At 48.5% G+C, this 13065-nt stretch overlaps 2 protein-coding genes across 5 annotated transcripts in view; one reads left to right on the plus strand and one right to left on the minus strand.

Annotated features, from left to right (window-relative positions):
• On the minus strand, positions 1 to 6364 carry ZNF511 (zinc finger protein 511). The gene is made up of 6 exons (XM_083844871.1): positions 6192 to 6364; positions 6038 to 6111; positions 5258 to 5459; positions 4924 to 5048; positions 3855 to 4040; positions 1 to 1926 (listed from the first exon to the last, which is right to left on the minus strand). Exons 1-6 carry the CDS (start codon positions 6324 to 6326, stop codon positions 1857 to 1859), a joined length of 792 nt encoding a protein of 263 aa, XP_083700997.1. The 5' UTR covers positions 6327 to 6364; the 3' UTR covers positions 1 to 1856.
• TUBGCP2 (tubulin gamma complex component 2) overlaps positions 6364 to 13065 on the plus strand; it is a 27056-nt gene continuing 20354 nt past the window's right edge. For 2 of the 4 annotated variants that reach the window (XM_083844853.1, XM_083844851.1), the window contains exons 1-4: positions 6364 to 6460; positions 7251 to 7421; positions 9850 to 9978; positions 10328 to 10504. In XM_083844853.1, coding sequence (XP_083700979.1) covers positions 7272 to 7421; positions 9850 to 9978; positions 10328 to 10504 — 456 coding nt within the window. In that variant the 5' untranslated portion in view covers positions 6364 to 6460; positions 7251 to 7271. Of the gene's footprint in view, positions 6461 to 6548; positions 6861 to 7250; positions 7422 to 9849; positions 9979 to 10327; positions 10505 to 13065 lie in introns of those variants that run through there. The other 2 variants (XM_083844854.1, XM_083844852.1) reach the window with 2 other exon arrangements.

Consider the following 13065-nt stretch of genomic DNA (forward strand, 5'->3'; position numbering starts at 1 on the left):
TCTGTGACTATGATTTTTACTTATTTTTTTAAGACCAAGGGTGGACACTCAGAGTCTGGGAAAAATGAAGAAAGATGTTTCCAGATGGAAGCTTCAGAGCTAAACATACAATGGGGAGCACTGAGCAGCAGACTTCGTATCTCCTGTGTGATCTTCATACCTCAGCACACCCGAGCCTGCAGGCTCAGGGACTTAACATTTTCAGTTATCTCAGCACGGAAATATCTCATTAGGGGCTTCCTGCTTCGGGATGTGCTTTTTTTGATGGCCTGCCTCTGCTGCTGGAAGCCCCAGGGCAGTGCATGGCACCTGCTGCACTGCTGAAGTTGTGGGTGGTGGCAGGCACCAGATGTGGGGTGGCATCCCTCCTTCTGCAATATCCTCCATCCCATTTGTCCCTCCCAGCACCTGTGCTTCCCTCTGCACAGCCTTCACTCTGTCCCTGCCCTCCTTTTCCACATTTCCCTCCAACCCTCCACTCTACTCAGCTCCAGTGGGTTTGTTGGCCAGGGACCGCTGTAGCTGAGGAGCAAGGATTAAAGCTGGACAAACCAGCTGTTTTAAACAGAATGAAACATTTTAAAACTCACAAGGAAATCACTTATGTCCCTTTAAAGATTCTTCTCTGCTCCTATTTGCAAGAAGTTTTCAAAGACTTTTTTTGCCCTTTGTTCCTTCTAGAGAGGAGAGAGGGAAAAAAAGCAATTACGGATCCTAAGCTTCTTGGATAAATGCCATACCAGCGACCTCCTGTGATCTTTTTTCTTTATGGATGGAAAAATCATCTCCATCATCAATTGATTTTGGAGTTATTTGGGGCAAAGGCCAAAGGTTCCTTCTGTCTTTCTGGCTCCACCTGCATTGCAAGACAGCACCTTTACTCTCACCTCCACGTTGCAGTGCTCTGCTGCAGGCTGGAACTTTTTGCTAGCAACTGGTGACAAGAAACCAAAGTTCACCCCACCCCATGTCCATATGCTGTCAGCAGGTCTGTTTGCACCATGATCTTTCAATAATGCTAGAAAACGTCAGACAAAAAGTAAGCTACACTGTGAAAGTGTTGTGCCTTGTTATCTAGGGGCTTTCAGACATACTCTGCTCAGTACACTGAAGGCAAGACTGCAGAAGATACAGGTATGGCAAATATAATGTTTTTTCTGCATGCATGGTTTCACGCAGGAGCAGCGCAGCCCTAAGCCACTCCAACAGCCCTTCTCAGACACTGCTCCATACAAACACAGTCCTCACCTGCAGGTGAGTAAGGCTGGTAGGGGAGTGTGATACTCATCCAGCAGGCCAGCTGATGGGGCTGGGAGGATGCAGGCGTTTCCTAGAAGAAGAGGGCATACAGTGGATGTTTCTCTGTGTTACCCCTGCTGCATTTTTGGCAGTGATTAAGTCTGTGCAATTTGTGTGACTGTCTGGAGTTCAGAAAATCATTTACCAAGATCAGGCAAGGTATGTCTAGAAAGCTGCTACTACCCAGAGGAGTCCTGCTGCTGATGAGACACAACAACTCAGCAGCACAGAGGCAGACAAATTTATCTGTAGTTTGGTTTTGGGGGTATCAGAGAAGAGAGCTTTGTGGCTCACGGAGGATGAATATAAGCATGGCTCTGCTCAGAAATCCTCTCAAAGGGATGAGGTACGCAGACAAAGGGACTGTAGCAAAGCACCTCCCGAGATATTTATGCATCCCAAACCGCACAACCCCCGTTGTCTCCTTTCCACTTTCCCGTAAGGGAGTGGATCCTTGCATATGACTGCAAATATTCCTGCATGGCCACGGCACCATCGATAATGTCTGCTGGTGGTGGCAGCTGGTGTCTTTTCATCTTGTGACTATCTCTAGTGCTTCAGACTTTCTTCCTTGGGCCTTTGAATCCCCGGGTGGCACCTTGCCCGAAGCAAATTGTGGATGGGACCCTGGAAAGAGAGACATCTGTTAACACGCATTTGTGAGATCTTTGCTCTTTGTGTATCGGCAGAGGTCCTGCTGTGACCATTCAATTATCAGGAACGGTCATGCTTTAAAATGAGAAGCTGGCTTAGCCCAAGAATGCAAGGCAACGGTGCTGGAGTTGAATGAGTTAAGTGATCTTTATTTGATACCAGTGCAGAACTGACTGCTGCACAGAGTAAGACTTGAAGCACAGGGCTCAGCTGCAGACTGTGTTAGGAAGTCTTGCAGAAACAGTCACTTATTTCAGCTTTTGCCAGCACATTAAGCACTGCAGGAGCTCTGTAGGATACAAGTTGCTAGTGCAAAGGTCTGGCTGCACACTGATTCGCTTGGACAAGCTCTCAGTATGCTTACAGCCAGCCTGTTTCCCAACACCCATGCCCATCCCTTAACACCCCACCTCCCACAGGATCACTGGGATGTTTTATGCCTTGCGTGATTTTCAGCACCCAGGATGGGAAAAGTAAGGTATCACAGACACCAAAGCAAAATTTCTAAATCGCCAAAGCCTATTTCAAAATATGGGGGAAATACTGTCTTCTTTTCCATTTGTTCTGCACATTTCATTTATGTGCTGGAGGGCTCTCCTCTCTCTTCACAAGCAGGTACAAACTGTTACAAAATGTATTATGCCACTGGGCAATTAGAGTGTTTTTTTTGTGGAGGTGGATGATTGCGAAGAGCAGAAGCAACAGTAAAAGTGAGGCCTTTCAGCAAAGCCTCTTATGACCAGGAGCATCATGTCAAATTCAAGACAGCTTTTCTTCCTTGCTTATAACCTGTTACTCCTGAAAAAGCAGTCGAGTTTAAAATGTCACTCTGTCAGCCAGTTAGCATCACCTTAACCCCATGGACATGTAAAGCCACAGTTTTCTGTCACATAGACCATTACATGCTACTGTCAAAAGCAGACCCAGTAGGCCGTAGCATGTTGGTGAGCACTTTCAGACATGGTTTCACAACTTAGAGTTGTGAAACAGCATAATTTCACAGACAAAGCGAAGTGCAAATGCCAATGAAAGTGCAAGGGAGCTGAGGTCCCTGTGTGGCACTCTGGCACAGTTGTGGGCGCACCACGCTTCTTCCAGACTGCGAGCCTGTCTCAGATGCAGCAAACTCAGAACAAAGTATCCCTTTGCTAGCTGGAATAGTATAAGGAAAACCTGGAACTATTGGTGCCGAGACCAGGATACTTGAACTATATTGACCATTAACACTGTCACTAAAATGTCAATAATCCAGGTGCTGTGAAGAGGGTGACATGCTGCTTCAGTGACCTTTGGATCACATCACATGCTGCTACTGTGTGTAGATTTTACAGTAAGTGATAAAGGTGATTTGAAATCAAGTCAAGGCAGTATTAGCCTGTTCAGATTCAATTTTCTGTAATGCTTTTATCTAAAAAACAGAAAATACAGCAATGCTGATCTGGCCTTGGAAAAGGTAAGTAGGGTGTTCACCTACTTTATTTATACCTTGTCCTGTGACTGCATGGGAGCCCAGAAAGCTACAGCCGAACACACCAGCTTGGCCCGGAGTCAGCTGGGATGGGAAAGTGCTACAAAGCAGGACGGAAACTTGTTTGAATACTTTAGGGCTTAGACTCCAACTGAATTACCTTCAGACCCATGCCATTCTGCAGTACTCTGGGAAGAGATCATGGGCTGGCAGAGTAACAGAAAAAACTTGCTAACAAGGCTTTCACAGCATACATACACTTTTTATTCCTTATGCTTTTCTCTTTTTTAAAAAGGGCTTTTAAAAAATAAATGGAAATATTACCTCTTTTATCTTCAATACAGAGACACCCTGAGCTGTGTTGCAGTATGAAATTAAGATGGTACGGTTCCAACCCTGGAAATTTTTGCCTGTGAAGGCAATTGGTACAGACCTGGATTTATAGAGTCGTTTCTCTGGCACTGAGGGGCTGGGGCTGGCTGCAGGCTGAGGGATCTCCATGCTCTCACTGGGCCCTACTTCCATGGGGTCCACTTGGAATTGCTCCAAGGTCTCCATGCTGACATCCATTGGCACACTTGCACCCTGCTGCGTGGGACAGCTCATCTGTTTGGTGCCACTGCAGAGACAAAATTTTGTATCCTTTCTCAGCAGATGCCATGTGAGCCCAGAGCAAAAGAAACAAAAGGTATTTCATGATGAAGTTATAAAGCAGGTCAAGTCAGACTTTTGTGAGTTATTGCATGAAAGACATTTGGCTACACAAAACACCCACAGAGGTCATAAAGCTGCTTGAGAGCTAAGCAAAAGTATTTAGCACCGCTGCGTTATAGCACACAGCTTAGTCCCTAAGTTTTATTCTTCTATCCATAAAGCATAACTTATTCACAGGCTTGATTCCCAACTTAGCTTGGACAGGACCTCTGAAGGCTTTTAGTCCAATCCTCTGCCTCAAACAGGATTTACTGTGTGACTGGAGCAGGTCACCCAAGCAAGCGCTGAAAGACTCCATAGACCCAGGCTCCCTGTCCCTTTGGGCACCCATCACATGGCTGCACCCCCATGGCAGGAAAGGAATTTTCTCTTCACCCCATCATCCAGGTCACTGACGATGGTTTTAAGCAATATCAGTCCCTGTGTTAATCCCTGTAGTAAATGCAGCGCTCGAAATGAGCAGCCAGCTGGGAAAACCATCCACTAAATTTACAAAGGCTCCCTATGCTCTACTCACACTTTTCGGGAGTGGAATATCTCAAAGAGCTGCAGATAAAGCAGGAAACATGCAAAAGGTGACGCAGAGAGACGTTGGACTTTGCATTTAAACTCGAGAAAGCATGAGAGAACTAAGACACACTTCAACATTAAGATAAGGCAGAAAACTTAATTTCTGAGTCTTATAAGGTAAAAACTTGCTTACTCTGGAAAGGGAGCAAACCAGCAGAGAAGCACAACACTACCTCTACGTGGGAAAGCCAGTTGTGATACTGCAATTCAGCAGTTACCTTTTCACTTTCTTTGATCTACCAAATCGGAAGTCAGCAGGATAAAGGTGAACGGTGACCAAGTGATCCTTTCTGTCTTTGCTGCTCTTGAATTTCTCTGTACAGCCTTCTACCAAGCACTTGTACTGAAAGACAGGAAAAAAGGACATCACTGGCAAAGGCAACGTATGGGGGATGCAGGATCATTTTGGTGGGTTCCCCTCCTCCTTCATAATGTCTGAATGGAGCAAAACTAGAAGTTAATGTGGCTTTCCCAGTCTTACTGCCTTGCCAGCATCCCGCCACACACAGGACAACTGCCACTTCCACAGGACTCAGCCAGTGGAAGACTCACCATGTTCTGTTTCTCGGCCATTATCTGGAAGAGTGAGTCATGCCACTCCAAGATGTGGATATCCAAGAGATGCCCTGAAGGAAAGGAGCGCTTGCAGAAGGAGCAGACATTCCTGTGCAGCGTGTTGTAGTGGTGCTCATAGCCCTCCAGGGTGTCAAAGACCTGGGAGCACCCAGAGATGTGACAACAGAATTCAGACACCCTGCGAGGAAATGAGGACATCAACAGTATGTTACAGCCATACTCAATATGTAAATTAGTGCCTTAATGTAAGCTGCATGTACCTCTTTAGAAGATTTTATTTAACTGTGGCCTTTTTAAGAAGAAAGGGGAGAAGAAGAATTGCGGCCTGCAGCTCCCTCACGGGGAGCAGAGGGGCAGGCGCTGAGCTCTGCTCTCTGGGGACAGCGACAGGACCCGAGGGAACGGCATGGAGCTGGGACAGGGGAGGGTCCGGCCGGTGTTAGGGAAAGGTTCTGCAGGCAGAGGGTGGTCGGGCACTGGGACAGGCTGCCCAGGGACTGGGCACAGCACCGAGCCTGACAGAGCTGAAGGAGCGTTTGGACACCGCTCTCAGACACAGGGTTTGGGGTTTGGGTGGTGCTGTGTGGAGCCAGGAGCTGGGCTCGGTGATCCCTGCGGGACCCTGCCAGCTCGGGGTACTCGATGACTTCTTCGCGAGCAATCCGTAAACCAGACGAAAAGACGCGACGGAGTTAGGACCGTAACGGTGCCGCCCGCTGGGGTCCCCTGTCGGCTGCCACAACCCCAGCACCGAACCTGGGTCTCTCCGCCTCCTCGGCCCGGCCCGTGAGGGCGTCCCGCAGGTACAGGTGCCTCTGCACGTCGCCGTCCTGCAAGAGGAGAGGCGAGCTGGGGGCTGCCCGCGGCCGCGCCGCTGCCCCCCGCCCCGCCTCGCCCCGCTCCGCCTCACCTCCAGCAGCGGGTGCTGCGGGCCCAGGCGCAGGCGGCGCGGGGCGAAGGAGAAGGGCGGCCGCGGCGGAGCCCGGCGGGGCGGCGGGGCCGGGGGCGGCGGGGGCCGCTCCCGCAGGCGGCCGAGCAGCGCCATGGGGCCGGGCCGGGCAGCGCGCAGGCGCCGGCAGCGCTTCCGTGGGGAGGCGGCGGGGGCTTCCGGGCGGGGTCCGGCGGCGGGCTGGGGCCGGGGCCGGGGCTGGGGCCGGGGGAGCCGCTCGGAGCCGCGGGGTGAGGACGGGGCACGGCGGGGCGGGAGGGGGCACGGCGGCGGCGGCCGGGAGGGAGCGGAGCCGCCGCTCGGGGCTGGCCCCGGGGCGGGGACCCACCGCGCGCGGGCTCCTCGCCGGGCGGAGCCTCGCGCTGGGGCCTTCGGCAGCCGCCCCAAACGGTTCTTTTCCTTTTTTCTTTTTTTTTCCTCTTCCTCTTTCCTCTTCCTCTTTCCTTTTCCTCTTTTTTTTTTGGCAAGCCAGAAGCGCGCCCGTGCGGCCGATGCTCGGCGCGCGTCAGGCTTGCGGTGTGGGACCCCTCGCTGGTGGCGCTGCCCTGCGCTTTTACTTGTGGCCGTCGTAACCGCAGACTTTGGCGGTTAATTTTGCGTCCATCCCTTCGTAATAAAGGGCAGTAGAAGGTACAGACCCTTCAGCGTGGAAGAGCTGCCGCTGAGTAACTCCAGAAGCAGTGGGGGCATAGGCGGTTTTGGCTGTGTCTGCAGCGTGTTGCTCAGCACGCCAGCTCTTCTCGTAAAGAGGCAGTAACTTGGCAGCTAGTGTCACTTACACCATGAAGAGTCCTCTGCTGGCTCACCCGCATCTACAGTGAGCAGAGTTAAACCAGGCCAGACGCGGAGTTGCAGTTTTGCTTGTTTTTTCCCCTTACACATATTTCTTCGTTCCAGTTAAACGTCCCTGCGTACCCTGCGGGCTCATAATAAACTTAGGAAATGTTGCTTGTGTGGTTACGTTTTCATATGTAGAAGCAAAATAACATCTCACTGCCTTCCTTTCTGTGCACCATGCAGTTTGTAACCTCGGGCAGGAATATGAGCGAGTTCCGCATCCACCACGATGTCAACGAGCTGCTCAGCCTGCTGCGTGTTCATGGAGGGGAAGGAGCCGAAGTGTACATCGATCTTCTACAGAAGAACCGCACGCCGTATGTTACCACCACTGTCTCTGCACACAGTGCTAAGGTAAACGGTGTGCTGTAGTCACGGCTGAGATGTGTGTAAAGTCTTGCGGGCAGACCTACTGAAGCATTGTTCTTCCTTTGCAATTGCTGCTAAAAGCGACACGGTCTCCCACGGTATTGTCCTGGAGAAGCTGGCAGCCCACGGATTGTACAAGTACACTCTTTGCTGGACTAAAAACTGGCTAGACAGCTGGGCCCAAAGAGTGGTGGTGAATGGAGTGAAATCCAGCTCGTGACCGGTCACCAGTGGTGTTCTCCAGTGGTCGGTGTTGGGGCCCTTCCTCTTTAATATCTTTACTGATGACTTGGATGGGGGAATTGAGGGCACCCTCAGTAAGTTTGCAGATGACACCAAACTGGGGGGAAGTGTCGGTCTGCCAGAGGGTAGGAAGGCCCTGCAGAGGGACCTGGACAGGATGGGTCAATGGGCAGAGGCCAAGGGGATGACGTTCAACACGGCTAAGTGCTGGCTCCTGCACTTCGGTCACAACAACCCCATGCAACACTACAGGCTTGGGGCAGGGTGGCTGGAAAGCTGTGCAGAGGAAAAGGACCTGGGGGTGTTGGTCGATGCTCCCCTGAACATGAGCCAGCAGTGTGCCCAGGTGGCCAAGAAGGCCAACGGCATCCTGGCTTGTGTCAGGACTAGTGCAGCCAGCAGGACCAGGGAGGTGATCGTCCTCCTGTACTCTGCTCTGGTGAGGCCACACCTTGAGTGCTGTGTTCAGCTTTGGGCCCCTCACTACAAGAAGGCCATCGAGGCCCTGGAGTGTGTCCAGAGAAGGGCTACGAAGCTGGTGAAGGGCCTGGCACACAAGGCCTGAGAGGAGCGGCTGAGGGCACTGGGGTTGTTTAGTCTGGAGAAGAGGAGGCTCAGGGGAGACCTCATTGCTCTCTGCAGCTACCTGAAAGGAAGCTGTGGGGAGCTGGGGGTCGGCCTCTTCTCACAGATAACTAGTGATAGGACTAGAGGGAATGGCCTCAAGTTGCACCAGGGGAGGTTCAGGCTGGAAATGAGGAGACATTTCTTCTCAGAGAGAGTGATTAGGCATTGGAAAGGGCTGCCCAGGGAGTTGGTAGAGTCACCGTCCCTTGGGGTGTTTAAGGAAAGGTTGGACGTGGTGCCCAGGGACATGGTTTAGTGGGTGACATTGGTGGTAGGGGGATGGTTGGACCAGATGATTTTGGAGGTCTTTTCCAGCCTTAATGATTCTGTGATTCTATAAGCTGCTGGCTCCAAGAAGACAAGGCATCTTATGGAGAAACTTGGCATAAACTCTCTTCAGTGTGATTTCTTTGTGTATAATCTCATCTGGAGTCTTGATTTTGAACTTAGAGTAGAAAAGATTTCATCAGGAAAAAGGTAAAACATCCTTGCGTCTTGCAGGGACCGGTGAAAGAATCTGAGGTTTGTTAACACTGGGAGAAAAATTAAAAGGAGCTTATTTTGTACCTGTGATGGTTGTTTCAAATTGTAATTAGAGGGGTTGTTCTCTGGAGAAATAAAACAAATGAAAAATAGTAATCGTATGAAATGTGATTGTCTGAACAATATCTGACTTTCTTTCTGAGTACCCACCCACGGTATCAGGGATTTAAAGCCTGACACTCTCATGACCAGGCATACTTGCATGGCCATTGTACTCCAGTCTTACGCATCGTTTATGTTACAGCTATAGTTCATTGAAATGTGGAAAGGTTAGAGGAGGAGGAGGAGGCGGCACTGCTGGAGATCCGTAGCCCAACCCTTTGCTCATACCAGGGCCAACATCTCAGCCACAGCAGATTGCTTAGCTGTATTTCGAATAACCTTACAGATTCCTCTGTTTCCCTAGGCCACATCCCAGGGCAGCGCTGCTCTCTCAGTGAAGGACCCCAGGGACAGCTTGGGCTTTCTTTGGTGCAGTTTGTGTCAGTGCCTCCTGTGCTTTTGCTGTTCCTCTCATGGCAAAGTCTGCAGCCCCTCTGTGAGCGACGGGCAACATGCTCGGCCATCTCCGTGCCCCTGCTCTGGGTTCAATCCTTTTTGTTCATATCTCTCTTGTTAGTGAAGCCCCCAAAGAGGACCTGGTATCCAGATGATGCTTCATCAGAGCCAAATGCCTTAATAAAGCTGCTGATACAAAACTGTATTGCTGCAGACTGTGCATGTGCAAAGTCAGTTCTGCTACAGAGCTTGTGCTTTCCTTAATCTTTTCACTCCTGCAGTACCATGGCCATCACCTGAAGTGCTAGGACCCTCCCACGCTTCTGTTGTAATTATTAGTAGGAAGCCAATGCTATATCATTCAGTCCAAAGCCTATTCCCTGAAGTACTTTGGAGCCAGCAGCAGCCTATGCCTTGTCTCCACCCTTGCATAATGCTCCTCCCTTGAATGCTGTGATGATGATGTCTGTTAAACATTTAATATTAATGTGGTGTTTTGCAGGTTAAAATAGCAGAATTTTCTCGAACACCTGAAGATTTTTTAAAGAAGTACGATGAGCTGAAGTCTAAAAACACAAGACATCTAGATTCTTTAGTATATCTACTGTCAAAGCTCACAGAAGATAAAGAGGTTTGTTTCTGTGTTAGAACTGAGTTTGTTGTAAGTATTCAGAAGTAGTAGCAATGCAGTGGTTTTAGGTGCACACACTTTCTGATGATAATGTTAAGTGAAATGCATTGAAATCAACAGAACACAACCGGTTCTAGCATTTTCTGTTAAATATAACCAGTTCTAGCATTTACATTAAAGCACTGCTGAGAATTATGCTCCTCTTGACGTAGACCACTTTAAGACATGATACTGGGATGTGAAGACCCGTGGTCTGATGCAGCATAACCATCTTATGGTCAGATGTTTTTTACTTTATTACGTGTTGACCTGTATTCACAAAATCTCTTCTTTTTTTGTGTATGTACAGACACTCCAGTATTTGCAACAAAATGCTAAAGAAAGAGCGGAACTCGCAGCAAATGCAGCAGCCAGTGGCAACACAAATTTTTCCATTTCCTCATCTACTTCCAAGATATCTCTACAGGAGCTTGAGGAGCTACGCAAGCAGCTAGGCAGTGTCACAGCCAACTCCAGTGTACAGCAGGTACTAGCCTAGTCTCTTCCCTAGCCTTGGGCATGGGATCTTTCCCTACTGCTTGCATGTAGCTGTGCTGTTTCTTAACTTTTATCGTTTAGTGGAATTAAAAATGTTCCTATCCATGCAGATAACATAAATTCTCTCTCAAGATGTGTTAGTCAACTTATATTAAATCTTCGTGTTGTTCTTCATAAAAGTGGCCTTTTCTATTTAAGTCAGTAAAGGTGAGTTGATTTTAGGCCACAGCAGTCCTTAGTGGCTGGGATCAATATAATTTCACTTTCCCATTTCAAACCACCTCTTTAACCTGTGCAGGCATTTCCTTTTCTGCCTGTAGTAGCGCTTACTCAGGAGCCCAGCAGCCTTTATGACTTGTCCCATCCTTGCTGAAAATTCTACTCTCCCAGATATGTGGGTGCAATACCTCACATAATCATTCCACAAGTGGGCACAGCCATTCTTTCTGCTGAGCTATTTGAATGAGTCTTCCTGTAATAAATGCTTCAGGTTGATCCCAGTCAAAGAGAAAAAGGGAAAAAACAAACAAACAAATGAAACAACTGTAAAAGTAAATGGTATCATTGTAAGACACAGGCTTAGAAAACAGGCGAATGTTTCATTATCAGTAGACCAGAAAGTTCAAAGGTATGATTATTACTTAAATCCAAACATCGTTTTTCCTATAATCAGTTACAGAAATAACCATTTCCTAGCTATGCTTAGGCATTTTGGCTGCAGAAGGCACAGGAGCAACAGTATGAACAGTTATTTGGACAGAAGCAAAGATGATATGTGGGGAGAAGGAGAAGAAGAATGGGGGCTCAGAGGTCTGTAGTGAGTAACTGGACAATATGTGCAAATTCTTCCATTTAAAATGTTGTGATTCCCATTCTCGTCAGAGTTTTGGTTTTGTTTCTGTTTTGCCTTCTGGCTGACTATTCAATAAAATCTATCAAGGGACAAACCTATAGGCTCTGAATGTTTCTGACATGTAGGCCTGCTTGTGAACACTCAGAAAACACATGCCAGGGTCTTTTCGGTCTGCAGTCTGTGCCACAGCAGCTCTTTGCCTGAGGTCTGTGGAGGCATCGCTGTGTCTGTATTGTGTGTGTTGTCTGTTCGTATTGATGGGGTGTGAATACTCAAGTGCTCGCTCTGTAGGGGGACTCCGCATGTTCAGTGTTTAGGGATGCCTACAGGGTCTCTCAGCTTTAAGGGCTTTGAGTGCATGTGATGATGGGGAGTGCAGACCCCCCGTCCTCTGTCAGGCAGTGATGAAGCTGGTCTTGTTCCACAGATATTTGTGAAATGCATGTCTCCACAGACTGTTTGCTTGACTCATCCAAATCCACAGATGTTTCGAGTCAAGCGGTTGATTTAGATCATGAAGGAAAGACAAATTTCCAGTAAGATAACTGAAGTTTCTAATAGGATTTATGTGTGGACTTGCTATAAGAGGAGAGAAGAGTAAGCAGTGTTCTCTAGGATGTATAGTTCAATTACAAGTTGGTTTCCCATGCATGCTTTTCCTTTGAGGCACGGATATGACTCCACAACCAAAGGAATTGAAATGGCAATGCAAGCCAGTTGAAAAGATTTATACCTCCCTGCTGCTCCGTTTATGCTTTCTTCAGGCTTACAGAGCTGAAACTCTCATAAAAGGTCTGGTGCTCAGGGTCATTGGGTCATTGTGACCGTATCAACTCACATAGCAGAAATATCTCAGCAGCCCTCTCACGGAACTGTCACCTGCACTAAGTGAGGATGGGTGTCGTTTTGTCGCTCCAGGAGTGAGATCCTGCATCTCCCTGCTGGCCTAGCCTATGGCTGCTGCTCCTCTGTGGGGAAAAAAGGTCTCCTGTCAAATATTACTATCCTGAGAATATTTGTGGGAATATTTGGACCTCATCTGTCTTTCTTCCTGATGTTCCAGAATTCCAGCTTAATCCAGGAGTCAAACTGGATTTTTTTTTTTCCCTAAATCCAATACCTCTGAGTTAAAGCTTGCCGGAGAAGACCTCTTCTGTTCAGAGGCGCTCTGTGAGCTGTTGTAGAGATGACAGAGAAATCCAGAGGCACAGCTGTCACTGCAGAGAGGCTCCCAGGCAGATAGGATGTTCTGCAAGGCTATGAATCTTGTGCCTCTCGGGTCTGAGGACGTTGCACCAGGGTTATGCCAGGACTGAGGCTGCAGCAAACACCAGCAGAACTGGTGTTGTCTAGGGGAGCAGTCCCATGGCTGATTCTTGTTTGAAGGATTTTAAGACCTCACACTGAGCAGCTCTTAGAATGTGGGGAATGGTTGGGGTCAGCCCCAGGGTGGATGAATTAGAATCATGGAATCATAGAATCATAGAATATCCCGAGTTGGAAGGGACCCATACGGATCATCAAGTCCAACTCTAATTCACACATAAAAACACTGTTCTTTAAGATGCAAAGCTCATGTTTGCTCGCTTCCTTCCCACATTCCACTGTCCTCTGAGACCTTCTACAAGAAGAAAATAAAACGACCCTGTGCATATCCCATTTCACATAAGTGTTTGTAGAGCTTATGAAATGGCTTT

This window comes from Anser anser, assembly GCF_964211835.1.
Source record: "Anser anser genome assembly, chromosome: 7".
Taxonomy (NCBI): domain Eukaryota; kingdom Metazoa; phylum Chordata; class Aves; order Anseriformes; family Anatidae; genus Anser; species Anser anser.

What these genes read in the sequence shown, in the direction of transcription:
- ZNF511 (XM_083844871.1), bottom strand. Translation starts at nt 6,326, where the DNA reads ATGGCGCTGCTCGGCCGCCTGCGGGAGCGGCCCCCGCCGCCCCCGGCC. An exon ending in GAGGAGGCGGAGAGACCCAG is followed by an intron (nt 5,460 to 6,037) that starts GTTCGGTGCTGG and finishes ATTTCCTCGCAG; the next exon opens with GGTGTCTGAATTCTGTTGTC. An exon ending in AAACGACTCTATAAATCCAG is followed by an intron (nt 1,927 to 3,854) that starts GTCTGTACCAAT and finishes CTCTCTTTCCAG; the next exon opens with GGTCCCATCCACAATTTGCT.